The sequence below is a fragment of the Salarias fasciatus genome, chromosome 2, assembly GCF_902148845.1.
Source record: "Salarias fasciatus chromosome 2, fSalaFa1.1, whole genome shotgun sequence".
In the NCBI taxonomy this organism is placed as follows: Eukaryota; Metazoa; Chordata; class Actinopteri; order Blenniiformes; family Blenniidae; genus Salarias; species Salarias fasciatus.
The window spans coordinates 3650456-3665455 of NC_043746.1; the positions used below are offsets into that span (position 1 = coordinate 3650456).

The 15000-nt window shown below is 45.0% G+C and overlaps 2 protein-coding genes across 4 annotated transcripts in view; both read right to left on the bottom strand.

Annotated features, from left to right (window-relative positions):
• The window catches only part of fmr1 (fragile X messenger ribonucleoprotein 1), a 17067-nt gene extending 12399 nt beyond the window's left edge, over positions 1-4668 (bottom strand). For 2 of the 3 annotated variants that reach the window (XR_003932593.1, XM_030105642.1), the window contains exons 1-5: positions 4237-4667; positions 977-1029; positions 794-887; positions 640-711; positions 211-359 (exon numbers count right to left, since the gene is read on the bottom strand). Coding sequence is in view for 2 of the 3 variants with exons in the window: in XM_030105642.1 (XP_029961502.1) it covers positions 211-359; positions 640-711; positions 794-887; positions 977-1029; positions 4237-4287 (419 nt within the window). In the remaining variant the exon portion in view is untranslated. Of the gene's footprint in view, positions 1-210; positions 360-639; positions 712-793; positions 888-976; positions 1030-4236 lie in introns of all 3 variants that reach the window. The other variant, XM_030105654.1, reaches the window with a different exon arrangement.
• A 3550-nt stretch (positions 4669-8218) lies between these two features.
• The window catches only part of rab33a (RAB33A, member RAS oncogene family), a 12090-nt gene continuing 5308 nt past the window's right edge, over positions 8219-15000 (bottom strand). Inside the window, exons 2-4 of the mRNA XM_030105665.1 lie at positions 13585-13725; positions 11534-11614; positions 8219-11469 (exon numbers count right to left, since the gene is read on the bottom strand). Of these exons, the coding sequence (XP_029961525.1) occupies positions 11245-11469; positions 11534-11614; positions 13585-13725 (447 nt within the window). The 3' untranslated portion in view covers positions 8219-11244. The remainder of the gene's footprint in view (positions 11470-11533; positions 11615-13584; positions 13726-15000) is intronic.

A 15000-nucleotide genomic window follows, 5' to 3' on the forward strand; every position in this document is an offset into this window, starting at 1 on the left:
TTAATGTTTGTAACTGAGGACACTGACATTAATTGTAGATTACAAACAGCCTTGTGGATCCAGACGGTTACTGAGGGCCGGCGGCTTCCTTCACACGCTCAAAACAACTCTTTGACTGTAAGGTCAGTACAAGCCCTCCAAACACAGGTAAAGTGATATATTTGTGTGTGTGTGTGTGTGTGTGTGTGTGTGTGTGTGTGTGGAGCTCACATCTGCCGTAGGTCTTCGGGTACGTCCAGTCTGATCTTGACGAAGGTGGTTTTAGTGGCTGGTTTGTTTGGGTTGACCGGCCGTAACCGCTCCAGAGTCACGATCTCGTTTAACGTCGCGTCACACGCAGCGTACTCTATGACGTAAAACTGGGAGAAAACACACACACACACACACACACACACACACACACACACACACACACACACACACACACACACAGACACACACACACACACGTCAGGCTGGAGCTAGGAGAGCTGGCTGCCTTTAGAAAGACTAAAGACACAGCAGCAGAGATTCAAAGGCTGAAAGCCCTCCGTCAGACATCGGCTGAAGGTCCAGAGCCGACGGTCTGGACCGAATGGTTTGGAGCTGAAGGTCTGAGCCGAGCGTTGGCTCCTCCCGACGCCGCGGCGCGAGCCTCACCTCTCCTTTCACCATGCGAACCTTGGCCAGCCACCATCCACACGGCTCCTTGTCGTTGGCCCTGGAGTACACCTGGAAGACAAGCGGACAGGTTGACGTGAGCGGGTGTGCTTTCTGGGTGAAGCTGCCGTGGAGAGGCCGGGCGCGGTCCCACCTCTACTTCGTCGCTCTCGTTTATCTCCTTGCAGAAGCCGGTCGGAGGAGGAAAGCGCACATCCTGGAAGGGGATCTGCCGCTCCGGCTGCCAGCTGGAACACACACACGGGGTTTGGGGTATTTTTTTTTTGTATTGCCCACAGACGACATATCGCATCAGGCGTGTACGTTCGTTACTCACTTGTTTTCGAACGCCACAGTGACTGATCCCTCCTGAACATCCTTCACGAAGGCCTGAGACCAAGAACAAGAACCCATTAACACCTGGATGCTGTTTCTGGGAGGTTAATACTGCGTCCCGGGGTCAGACTTGGCTTCGTCTCCCTCTTTCTCTCAGTCTGCATCCATGTGTGTCAAACATCGCAAGTAGGACAAGCGCTGCCTCCGAGGAAGAGACGGCGACGCAGCCTGCGGGCGGCATTAGCTTAGCGCGCTAACGCTCAGTGACGGATGAAATGAAGCAACGAAAATAAAGTAACGGGATGGTTTCCGCCATCCCAAGAAAAATCCCTGCAAGCGTGTCAACTTCAAGAAAGAAGCGCAAAGTTCAGTTTAAATCCCCAAAACCGGGAACAGATGTTTTAAACTCTGCTGAGAAGAACAAGAGAAGCAGTTTGTTTCAGAGATTTACAGCGGCTCAGAAGAAAGACGGAATGTTTCTGCGATTACCGTCACTCGGCAGATTAATGCGCTCATTACATTTAATAACTTTCAAAGTTAAATTATGAGGAAGTCGTTTGTCACAGAGCTCACTGATGACAAAAGGGGAATAAATTATGAGTTTGAAACAACAACGGAAACCTCAGTGACAAAGGGGAGAGTTTCGGGACGGTGGGAAGCTTCCAGAGACGTTTCCCAGCAGTTAAAGTCTGTTATTTGAACACTCCTGAGTTCTGAGTGATGCTCACTGGGCCGCTGTCTGAGTTACACATCTACCATTACCTGTTGACTCCTGGACTGGCCAGAGTTTAAATCCCAGCAGCAGGTTTCTTGTTAAAATCTCTCAAAACACCAAATTACTGTGTGTTTTCCTAATGTCAGGAAACCAGCTAAAAACTGAAAAAACAGGCATTAATGTCCCTGGTAGCATTTAAACTTGGGCTGAAGGGGATTATTCCTGATCTTATGAGTTGAACTTTGTTAGCACAGACGTTTCTAAACTTGATACGAGTCATCTGAAGTTTTCTTTCTGGTGACGTCCTGGAGATTTTGTCTGGAGGATTTGACATGTATATTTACATAAACCCACTAAGTGGTGGTAAAACTACCAGTGGTCACTTCTGGTTTTAAATGATCTCTAACGCTGCACAGATCGGGCGCTGTGGCGTCTGAAACACAGTGCTGATATGCAAACTGCCCGTCGCCAATCCATTCTCAGTTCGTCTGTACCAAACGTCTTAAACACAGCAGGAACTCTCAGACGTCTGAGGCAGAATCCAATATCCTTCCAGTTTTTAGGGAGTCCTGTGACTCTGGGTGGTGATTAACATGACGTCTGTGGTGTGACTGCCTTCACCACACTCTGACTTCCCACATGGTTCTGCTCACTCAGACTCTGCAGGTCTCCAACCTCTGCATCTATTCCTGCAATAATTCTGACCACTGCACTGGCAAAATATTACAATACATTGCAAGAAGATGGTTATACTTATTGATCTAATATAGTGCAGCAGTAGTTCAACTGAGATCAACAAAATATTTTTTTCCAACTTTGTGAGTTTTTTAAAGAAGAAATAATCATTTCTATTCCATCCAAGGCTGTCCAACAGACGTAATGCTATTCATGTTATTTTGAGTAGGACAAAGACATCGTCATTGTCTCAGTAATCATCTTCACACAACGGCCATGTGAATGGAAATACGCTGCAATCCTTATCACACGTTTATCCAATAATATCCAGGATATTAATTAAACACGGAATGATGCTGTCAAGCCTTGCAATAAATAAATAAACACCTTTGTCTTCCGGAATAACAGTGCCCTCTGTCTTCTAGACCAGAATTCAATCACTTACAATCAAGGTTTACAGATTTGAAGTTTTCACTCATTTTTTGCTAGATTTTAGCATCCTTAATCCAAATCACAAAGTCAAACATCAATGCCCCATGGGATTGGCCAGACATGAATGGACAGTGCACGGAAACATAATTTTTCACAAATCCATAAGTCTTGTTTTGGTACTTTTGGTACATGTGTGATATATCATGTTGCATTAAACAGTATAAATGGAGTTTAAGGTAACTGTCCATTATACAAACTACACAACTGGCATTTAATGACGATCTTATTGGTACGTCGAGTTATTAAGAGTGGTGTGAAGACGAGATGGCAGGGGTGTCAAATATAAGGCCCTTGGGCTAAAACCAGCCAAACAAAGCAAATGGCAAACATTTCAAATACTCACTTTACTTTCAGCCAATTTCTTGAGAGGAGTGGACACAATACAACAGTGAGACCCGAGCTGAGATGTTGGCGATGCTGCCGTAAAAGCTAGCTACCTTAACATGAATAAACTATTCTCAAAACCACGCTGTGAGCTTGTAAAATCATGCACAATCCAGCAGCTACATTAGAAATTTTGGGATTTCACTGTATTCTGCATCAGAGGGCGTTGTTAAAATTGGCTGTATGTTATTTTTATTACATATACTCGACACAAGAACTAAGAAAAACTTTAAAGTTGTAGATTAAATGTGACTTTGTCACTATGCATGAGGCCCCTGAGCTAAAACGAGTGACACCCCTGATCTATACTGAAGATCAGTGAAGGTTACAGTAATTTCCTTGACTCCCTAGTTAATAAGGGTGTTTTGAAAAAGAGTAATGATCCAATACAGCTGTAAATGCAGCGTTTCCTGGTGATTCAGTGTGCGGCTGGGCTCTAACTGCCCTCCATGTATTAGTAACACATACTCGCCAATATGTAGGCATCAGTCCGGAGTGGTGGCTGGTATTTAGGTCTTCTTCTCCCACTGTTCGGCTCATGTTACTGACCACGGTATAGCCTGACAGCCCACTGATAAATATAGGTCATGCTGCACCCTGATGGTGCTACTTGTTGATTAAACCGTCTTAAAAATGGCATGTTTGTGCAGAATGAGTGCTGGAGCAGGAGCAGGTCTCCTCAATGAGGCGACCCCACATCAACTCATTCATCTGAGAGAGCCGTCACTCCACACTGAAGGAGACACACCGCCAGCACGTCGAACGAGGCGGAAATCAGAGGGAAAACGTGCTTTTTTTATGTTCTTTCTTTTTAACGTGTGTGTCTGTGTGAGTGGCGACTCCGTCCTGCAGCGTTAGCTTTGTTTACGGGCTTCTCCGCCAGCACGTCCCGGTGGAGGCTGGGCTGGAGGCACCGAGGCCCGCTCACACCTCCGAGCTCAGCCCGCCGACACGGCTTCGCCCGGGCGGATAAGAGACACAGTGAAAACACCCACCTTGTAAAAAGCCCCGCTGGTGCCCCGCACCTCCACCACCAGGTCCTCCATGACGCACGTTACCGCGGCTCAGCGCCGTCAGCGACGTTAGCAGCCAGCTAGCTCGCTGGCTAGCCCGCCGCTAGCCGAGGCACGGTGAGCTATCGCTGGGTAGCACGGATATCCAGCCGGGGAGGGGTGCGGGAGGCGGCCCGGAGAGCTGCGAGTGCCCGTGATACCGACTCCCCTTGGTGGGTTTTTTTCCCCTGAAACACGGTCCGAGTGGCCGAATGTGGAGCGAGACGCGCGGCTAGCCCGGTTAGCGTGTGGCGGCTAGCTGGCTACGGCTGTGATTAGCGGCGGAGCAGCTCCTGCTGGCTGCATCTCTCCATGTGACCTCTCCGCTTTTCTTCCTCGACTCCACTCCACGGTGTCCGCACAGCCTATTGCTGCTCTCCACGGGTAACACACAGCAACACCCAGCAGCCTCCTGCAGCCAGGGAACCCTCAGAAGAACATGCAAACTCACTCTGTGAAATAAATGTGTTTACATCAGGAATTTACATGATAAATAGAGTGTCATCTGCAAACAGTGATTACACCTGCACCGATCATCAGCTTTAATTTGCTTCTTGAACCCACTGACATCTCCCACCATGCTGCATGATTATAAATAAACATACAACATTTGATCATGTTGCAATTATTAAGTTAATAATGCTTTATTAACCCGTCTCTTCCATATGTATCCATCATATATCTAGGAAGCAGTGACCATTGAGGCTACGCTTCCACACATCTGAGTATTTACGAAAACAGACATTTGCCCCTCCTCCTTTTCTAAAATAACATTATTCACACCAGAATGTTTAAAAAAAATTCTACAAACCTGCATGAAAACCTAATTAAGAGCTAGTATGAGCATGGACATATATAGACTGCAGTGTAATGAGAAGCATAAAGCCATGTTAACCAATCAGAATCCTGGAAAAAACACAACAAGAGTGAATGGCGGGAATTACTGAGTGTTCCTTCAGCGATAATGGTGTAAGAATCGACCGGTAATACACAATATTTTTCTTGAAGAACCTAATTTTGGTACCACTCTAAATTTAGATGACCCATTCCACCACCCTGCATCATTACAAGCAAATTAAATACAGCTTCTATATTGTATTTTGGACTATATGACGCATTCAGCTCTAATTTTGTACTGCTTCCATTTTGTCCATTGCTTCTAAGCCATATTCTGTGCACGGTACTCCTCTTTTGTTCTTTTGATGGATTAATTTTGCACATGTAACATCAGCGTTTCAGAAAAGTTGCATTTTTGCCATTCACACACGTTTTCAAAAAGTTCCACGGAGGAAGCCTTATTCAAAAAGTTGCATGTTCAGTGACCCCAAGCATTGCTGTCCCACCCTAAACTCAACTACAGTTTTCTAATTTTTTTTTTTTTTGAAAAAATTATAGAAATGGAGCCTGATTAACACCATCTGTGGCCTTTTCTTCTCTCCATTGTTGAATTTTTGTTGTTTTCTTTCATTTTTCGCTGTAGGAGTTTAGCTCAAGTGCTTGGAGTAAAAAGCCCCATTAATGCACTGGTAGAAGTTCAAATGATGTCCTGACAGAGTCAGTATCAGATGATGGTGGACTGAAGATAGATGAGATCATGATTAAAAAACTCACATTCCTTGTTGTTTCCATAATAATCGAGATTGGACTTTCATACGTTTTTAATCAATCAAAGCTGATTTCATCATCTGTAGATCTGACGCCTGGACCTGCTGTGTCCAGACGAGGTTTGACAAGGCATCACATGACTAACACAGTAACTACAATCACATGATCACTTCTGATTGAGTCATTTCCAAATGAGGGATCAGATTGTCCTGTTGACACGGACTTTGATCAGATCATAAACAGGGTTACACCGCCTCCTCCAATCCTCTGACGATACCAATCTGATCGCCTCTCGTGTATTCAGCCATGTGACAGCTGTGTAGACATGCAGCCGCCCACATTTGAGTCAACGAGCGGCCTAATAAACATTTTCATGGGTTGTAGGTGGAAGAAGCCAGATCCAAGGGAAACATGCTACCCCAACAGAGAAAGAGAAACAAGGCTGTTTTTATTCTGTCTCCTCCCTCTCTTGTTGTTTGTTTCTGATGTTTCTTAAAAACAGTTTTAACTAAAGTAGCTTGACCTCAAAACCTCCCAGTTTTATTGTCTGATCATACTTCCTGTTGTATATTTAGGTCAGGGTGTCAAACATGTGGCCCATGGACCTAATTCACCCCGGAAGAGCTTTTATTCTGGACCACAGGATGCCCTCACAAAGTATAATTAAACTATTAAAGAGGGAGCTAAATCCTAAAGATCACATTGTTTCTGCAGGGAGTAGCAGACACAACTCAACGCTGAGAGCCAGAACTGACCAGCAGGTGGCAGTAATGCTCCCGGTTGATGGATCAGGTAGGACAGCTAAAGCTTGCTAACTAGCTTCAGCATCAGTGCCACTGCGTGAGGAAGAATTAGCTCAAGTATGCATGCTAAATGCTGCAGAAATCACTTAAGTCAAAACATTTGCGTTGCTGGTGTTTATCAGTCATTGTAATTGGTCGGGTCGCATGTGGCCTCCCGAACCTTGTGGTTAGCTCTTTCGCCTCATAATGAAAATGTCCAGGGATTCCTGTCTGGATTGGGTTTGGGGCCTTTCTGCAGGGATTGCATTCTCAGATTGTCTTGCACAGTCCTAAAACATGTGAATAGATAAGATCAATTACTATCCCAAATTTCACGTCTGCCCAGCAATGGACAAGTTGGATGAAGCAGGACTGAAGAGACATAGAATTCAACACATCAGTTTACATTAATAAACGTCCTTTGATTGATAGACCGTCGGTATCAAGAATCCAAATAAATGTCTTGTGTTTTACGGCTTCAAAGCTCCAATTACCCCCAAGTTCAGCAAAAGTCATCTGTTGAATTCATTGATGGACACTCGATCTGCTTGAGAATCATGTTTTTTTGCCAAAAACCACAAGTCCCAAATTGACAGAGAGAGACGGGAAGGATGGAGGCAGCCAGAGAGCGGAGTGATGCAGCGAGGGGGAGAGAAATTGAAAGTATTAGGGGATTGCAGAAACACACAGAGGCACTGAGGGTGAAATCTGAGACGGGTATGGAGGGACTTAAAGGGATAAACTAGAGCGACATAAAGACAGAAATAGAACGACAGGGCAGCAGAAACAGGGTGACACATGGAGGGTGAAATACGATACGGGGCAGAGATGGAGAGAACGGAAAACCAGACCTGAAATTTGAAGTTCCTGTGCGTGGGAGAGAAGCTAACGGCGAGGAATCAGAGAGAACCATCAAAACAGATGGCTCATAAAAACACATCGCGATAATGCCGATGTTCGGGAGGCAGTCGGACTCATGAGGAGGTGTTGGAAGAGTAGAAGTAAAGAATGATACGGCACGAGGAGTCGAGTGGAGCTTCAGGAGACGGTTTAGCAGAAGTCTTTATGTGACTGTAACAACTAGAATCCACATGAAACACCACATACAGTCCCTTAAACTATAATAAACTCTATGATCAACCATTTAAAATTACAATAAAACATAACATCATGTAAAAAAATAATAGAAATGCTTTAAGTTTATTCTTTTTGAAGGTCTGCGTTCGCAGGAAGGCGACCAATAGCATTCATGCACTCATTTATCTCGTCTCCTGTACTTCAATCACACCTACAGTAAATCATCATTTATATTTTTGATTGCCTTTTCGGTAAGTATTCTTGGAATCTGATTGGATGGCAGCGGCTTGCTTGATAGAATGGTCTTCTCTTGATTTTGAGGTTGTTGGTCCAATTCCCCATTTTCCCATCCAAATGCCAAAGTGACATCGAGCCCTTGAATCCACCCACTGCTCCCAGCCCTACAAGTGAAGTGATGTTACACTAAATGACTCACGACATCCGCAAGGGCGAATTCAGCCGAGTGAATGTCATGTTTATTAATTTCACACTTGGACTTTTTGCACAGAAAACTTGTCGACTAAATTTCAAAATATCAAGGCATCATTTTAACAGCAAACAGATTATATAAAAAAACAACAACAACAACAACAGCAAAAAAGAGCAAAAAAAACACGAGGAGTTAGAAAACGTACAGATAAAAGGAAACGTCAGCTGTAAACCTGTGTGAACTGCACAGTAGTGATGTGAAATGATTAGAAAGACAGGCGGAGAGCTTTATGGGAAATATTGAAGCTGAAAATGTTAGATTTTTCATGGGAATGTGTTCACAACGTGTTGAGAAGTGCTGTGTTCCAACTCAGAAAGACTTCACCGCCTCAGAAAAAACAGTTTCTACCTTTCCAGTGCATCATATTATCAACATTATGGTGGAGCTCTGTGTGTGATCAACCAAACCGTCGATGAACAAATTTCTAAATACTAATTATAAATTAAAATTACAAGTCAAGTTTGAAGGTTGATCACAGGTTGCGCTTCCCAGTTTTTGTGTTTTCTTATCAAGCTCCACTTGAACTCAGACGTTGAGTTTGTAAATTTTCAGGACTTAAAGAAATCTCTTGAATCCCAGATTTGCCTCCACAGTTGAAATGACCACAGATCTTCCTGCTATTGTACAGTAAGTCGACTCAGGTCGAACAGCAGGCCGATTCTTGCCTTCGCAGAGCTACACTCCTGCTAAGAAGACGGATCACAAACAGATATGAACGCCTCAGACGGCTCTCTGGGTTTGTCCAGAGTTTGAACTCAGGTAATCAGACATTCGGACAGTCAGCCCCTCTTATGTACTTGCTCATCCGATTTTTTTTATTCTTTCACATATGGTGTCCAGATATATTAATAGTGCGGCTCAAAAGGGGGCTGCAGTGATAAAACGTGGTTAAGTGTGCCGCTCTATCAAAGTGACAGCGCCGCAGCCGGGATGCTGGATTGATGCCTTATTACACAAAGGCTTCCAGCCTCGACGCTGAGTTATGCGCAGCGTATTCTTCCTCTCGCAGCCCAGCTGGGAGCCGCCTCGGTGAAACGGCAGATTGACTCTCTCCACACAGTAAATAATGCATATGACTATCTAGTATTTCATGCAGCCTCTATTACCAAGAACTTTGGGTAAACCTGGACGTTTCTTAAAGACGGGCATACGGTTCAGTCATACTCCAGGTCCAGGCCAGGCGGGACGGCACCACACAGGACTGTCTACTATCTTTATGTACAAAGATCAATCAAAACATTAAGACCTTACATCGTTGTTTCCCATTTCGGTGCAAAAATGGCCCTGACCCATCGAGTCCACATTATTTGGATTAAGTTTTCATTGGATCCTGTAAGTCCTGGACGTTCTGAGTTGGATCCTCGGCAGAAGCATCTGCATTAGTGAGTCTTGGCCGCCCGTGACCCTGTTTCTGGTTTATCAATATCCTCTCCTTGGACCCTTGATCACTGCACACCAGGAACAAACCACATGACCTCCAGTTCTGGTGATGCTCTGATCCACTCATCTATCCTACACATATCAAACTCACTTTAATCCATTGTTCTGCTTCTAACACGCCACCGCTGCTGACAAAGTGTAGCTAAAACGAAGAGATGATCCGTGTTCTCCACATCATCTTCAACTGGTCATAATGTTATGGCTGATTGAAGTATATTCATAGGTCTATACATGTACAGGGTCACAGTACTCTCGCCTATGCTTTCACCACGGAGGCAGTGATGCTGATACAGACAGCTCATGGTCTAAGGCAGCCGACGGAGGGCCTCTTCTCCTTGAGAAATCGATGAGGTGAATGGGCGCCATTTTGGAGTCGCGTAAGGCTGAGAGAGGGGGGTTTCAACGTTCGTACAGGGAAAGCCAGCCAAGCAACTCTGCCACGGGAGAAACACAGAGAAGGTATGTTTACGCGAGGGAGTGAGAGAAGAAAGGGGAGCCTTGTGGTAAGTGGATCTTGCAGCTTCTAAATCAATAGGTGACACCATGTCTGATGCTGCAGCTCCAGGAACCCTGCTTGTCAAGGTTGTTTACAGGGAAGCTACCATGCACACAGTTCAAATGCATAATTACGGTATTTATCATATACTGGCTTTTTATGTTTGAAAAGAGGCATCGGGTGGGTGTAATTTAACACCAGCCTCAATGCCATTCAGCCGGGGGCAGACATGTCAAGGAGACCAGGACAAGATGACATCTGCCTGTCCAAGAGCTGGAAGGCCGAGGATCTGACCTAAAACATCCTGTTATATTCACCACCTGCCTCTCCGGCTGCAACGTTTCAACATGTGTGTTAAAACAGAGGAAAAGGTTTTTAAGCCCCTCTTCGCATTCAGCTCTCATCTCTGTCTCATCTTTATTCAATTCCAAGTGTCTGCTCAGGGTTTCCGTGGATTTGCGGAGTCACCATGACACCGAGGTTATTCTGCTTCTCGTGAGAGACTGAAACAAAAACAGGTCTCATCCAGTCCCTGGAACGGTCCGCCCAGGAGTGGTTAAGTGAATAAGGTCAACCAGGCAGTTCAAAGACTCGGATATGCTACTCAGGCCCCGGTGGGTCGTTGAAGCTAAGACGGAGGCGGCGTTTTAAGGCAGTGGGAAAAGGATGGGGACCGCTGCTTTCTGTCAGAACAAGGCTGGACAGTGTTACCAAGCCAGGCCAGAAAGGATATTTATTCAGATTGTGTTTAAGCTCAAATGAGTGGATGATTCTTTTAAGTATATTGCAGTCTAAAAGGCAACTTCATCACACGCTTGAATTGTTAATAAATTCCCTCTTTTTCAGTTTCCTCTCCTTGAGGTCTTCCTCCAGAGCGAGATGACCGATGACTCTTCCTGCAGAAGCACTCGTCTCTCGTCGAAGTCCTCCTCTGCTTCTTGAGGAGACACTTCCTGCAGTGTGAGCGCCAGCTCCCCGATCCTCCTCCGTCCTCCATCGTCTCTCTGCACTCCTTCCCATCATGCACAGCTCCCCTCCTCCCCTCCCCCTCCTCCGTCCCCTCAGCAGGGACAGTTGCTCTTTGTCTCGGTCTCTTGCGTGAGCCGCACCCTGCCGTCCTCCCTCTCTACGTCCCGGTACAGCAGGGACTTCTGGGCCTTCAGCCGGCAGGCCAGGGACATGAAGATGGAGTCCACGTTCTGGCTCTCCCGCGGGTCCTTGGCCGACGTCTCGAACAGCAGCATGTTGTGGGAGTCGGCGAACTTCAGCGCCATGTTGGACGGAACCTGGGGAAGCACGATCGTTTAGGACTCACAAACCGTCCCGCCGTGTCTGACGGCGGACACCGACCTGTATTTGGTCCACCAGGTCACACTTGTTTCCGACCAGGACTCGGGGCACTGATGCCGACACTCGATGGCCATTGCACTCCTGCAACAGAACATGTAGAGCTTCAGACGAGACTTCTTCATTCTAAAGGAATTTCTAAAAGATGTCAGCCATCCACCATGAGGACTATGACGTCTCTATTTAATGTCAGCTCCTGTAAAATGAGATTTTCGCGCTAATGGAAGCTGGCATGCCATTGCTTGTGGATTTCACACAGCTTGGAAACACATTTCTCAGTCAATTAGAGCCGACGGGCTCTTTGTGAAACCGGAGGAGTCGATGCTTTCAACAGAGAGACAAACATCTGTCAGGGATTTACTGACACCCGCTCTGGAACGTCTGGTTTGACGGCAGTGATGTAGACTCACATCTGGTTTACACGATAGTGTGGCGGTTCGTACTGACACCTATCCATGTGGAGTCTGCATGTTCTCCCTGTGTGTGTGTGTATGTTTGCCTGTGTTTTCTCCAGGAACTCTGGTTTTCCTGTAAGTGGAAATCTCTTGATCGGTAGTTCTTAGGGGTGTAACAAAATTTTGTGGCACAAAATTTCGCGAAATAGAAAATGACGAAATGAAATTCAAAGACGCACGAAATAATTGCACGAAATAAAAAACGCGAAAGGACGTCGCGCACCACTGAGGATGATGATTTTTGACCCTCCTCGCCTACCGTAGAAAAACACTCGTTTCAATATGGAAGAAGACGAAGTTGAATTAGCTGCTAGGCTATCGCGCCTTCGTCAAATAAATGGGTCGTGTGGATCTATTCTGGCTTCCCATGTGAACGACAAGAGGACGGTGAGAAGACTGCGGATAAAACAAGAACTGTGTGCAAAATATGCCGCTACAGTTCGTCGTATACTGCGAGGAGTACAACTACCAGGATAAACACGACAAGGATAAACGCTACAATTTTTCCTTTTTCAAAAAGCATTTTGTTTTGAACTGAAGACAGGCAGCAAGAATGTAGTTATGCTGTAGTTATCCTATTTGTTATAGCAATAAAGCTCATTTTAATTGGGATTTTATGTTTGTATTTGCACAGTTTTTGTATTTTTTCAAAGATAATTTATTTTGTATTGATGCAGCATTATTTTTTGTATGTCTGCATAAAGAATAAAATAAAGAAAATTAGATTTTTGCTTATAGATTCCTACTGTTGGGGATTTTCTTTAATCTTTGTTTCGTATCGTGAGTATTTCGTATCGTGAGGCCTGTTTCGTATTTCGTATCGTTTCGTGAGTTGACCATTTCATTACACCCATAGTAGTTCTGAATTCTTGTCGTGTGATGCTTTTATATCGTGACTCCAGGAAGTTTCAGACTGTCAGTCTCTATGTGGCTGGGTGTGTACTGATCCTCCTCTGGTGCCGGCTTTGCCTTTGCTCGGTCTGAAGGACTCCCGTTTGTCCTTGTCCTGATGTATCCGACCTGTTCCAGATCGCGTTGCTTCGTCTTGCGTCTCTGCAGCGAGTCAAATCCTTCGTGTCGGCCTTCTCTAGTTTTGCATTTTTTTTTCCAGACATTGTTTGAACCCTGACTGTGATGTTTTCATCGTCCCTTTGTATGTCTGCGTGGCTGAATGACCGCTGGTGTACTGATTACTAAGCTTTGTTTCTGCTGCTTTCTTGTCTTGAGCCATGCATTTGGGTCCCTTGTCTACAGATTTGTATCTCCCTGCGATAAAAAGACTTCAGCAGGAGAGGGGATGTGTGGATCAGAGGCGGTTAGACCCGACATATGGGGTATTTCCCTTCTGGCAAATGACTTCCTTGGTGAAAGCGCATTACAAGCTCAATGATTTTTCATATTTATAGCCTTATGGCTTTCTTTGGATGAGTCAAGTGGATTAAGTCCAAGTTCCGGGGTTAGTGGGTTCTTTCATTCAGTTGGTCAGTCATAATATAAAAAAAAAACAAAAAAACAGTTGCAATAAGAACTTATTTATTCATTTTCCATAACAATCTAGAAAATCAGCTCCAATGAGCTTCTTTAAAGTGTGTTACCAACCTCGATCCACGTCTGTAGGTTGCGAAAGGAAGTCATCTTGGTCACGTCGTACACAAAGACCACTGCGTGGACATTGCGATAATAATGTTCCACCATGGATTTGCGGAATCGCTCCTGGCCGGCTGTGTCCCAGACCTGCACCTGGAGGGGAAGGCGAGATCCAACAGGTCTGTCTTAAAACATGAAAATGCTCTCAAACCTTCAGGGTCTGTGACTGGACTCCAGCCAATGGGCCGATGTTAAGACGGAAACACAGGACCCAGTGAGGAATCTGCTATGAGCATCTGAGAGCCATCGGTTCTGCTATTAGGCTTCACAGAGCGAACGCAGTCCTACTGCTGATCGTAGCTTCAAAGCTTCAGTAAGACAAGTGAGCGCTAAATGCATTCAGAAGCAAATCACTGAAGTCTGTCGTTTGTGATTTCTCTCAGACCCGTGGCTCTGCAGCGCTTCAGTTCTTCTGTAACGGCTCCCTGAAGCTCTCTCACCACCCTATGTTTAGTTATATTTATTCACCTTATTGTTGAACAACTGACAAACTTTCAAAGAAAGTCGTGATTAGCTAATGAGGGTACAATACTGAATAAAGTCAAATAAAAGAGCAAAAATGGCTAAAAAATGGATGAAGTTAAAAGAGTTAAAACGGCTAAAATGAAGTAAGTAGATTAGTAACTGCCAAAGTGCCAAAGTGCCCTAAAGCACAACTACAAAATGTCTCAGTAAGTAAAATGTCTCAGTTAAAAACGACTAAACTGTTGAAAGACTTAAAGGAATACTCCAAAGATTTTTGATCCACGTCCTTTCCCTATCATTGACAAAGTGAGATAAGCTCATAAATACCTTTTTTGTGTCTCTGCGTCCAGTGGCTGGATTCCAGCTGTTAGCATCGTAGTTAGCTTAGCTCAATTGCTGAAGGTGAAGAGGAGACAGAGCCGGACTGACGAAAGTGGACAAAATCCTCCTTCCAGTGGTCCAGGGGAGGCGTATTAGCACGTGAAGTAAATCCGAATGATTATAAAACATTTTAAAAGATGTGTTTTCTTTTCAATCCGTTAAAATAATGTTTTGATACACACAGACCTGCGCATGCGCAGTGTTCCGCGGAAGGATATACCGGAGCACAGCAGTAGAAGCCATAGACTCAGCCGCTGTGTGCCCATATATCCTTCCGCGGCGCACTATGCTTGAGCAGATCTTTGTGTATCAACACGCTATTTTAATGGATTGAATAGAAAACACGTCTTTTAAAATGTTTTATAACCATTCGGATTTACTTCTCGTGCTAATACGCCGTCCCCTGGACCACTGGAAGGAGTATTTTGTCCACTTTCATCAGTCCGTCTCTGTTTCCTATTGACTTCCAGCAATTGAGCTAAGCTAACTACGATGCTAACAGCTGGGAACCAGCCACTGGAC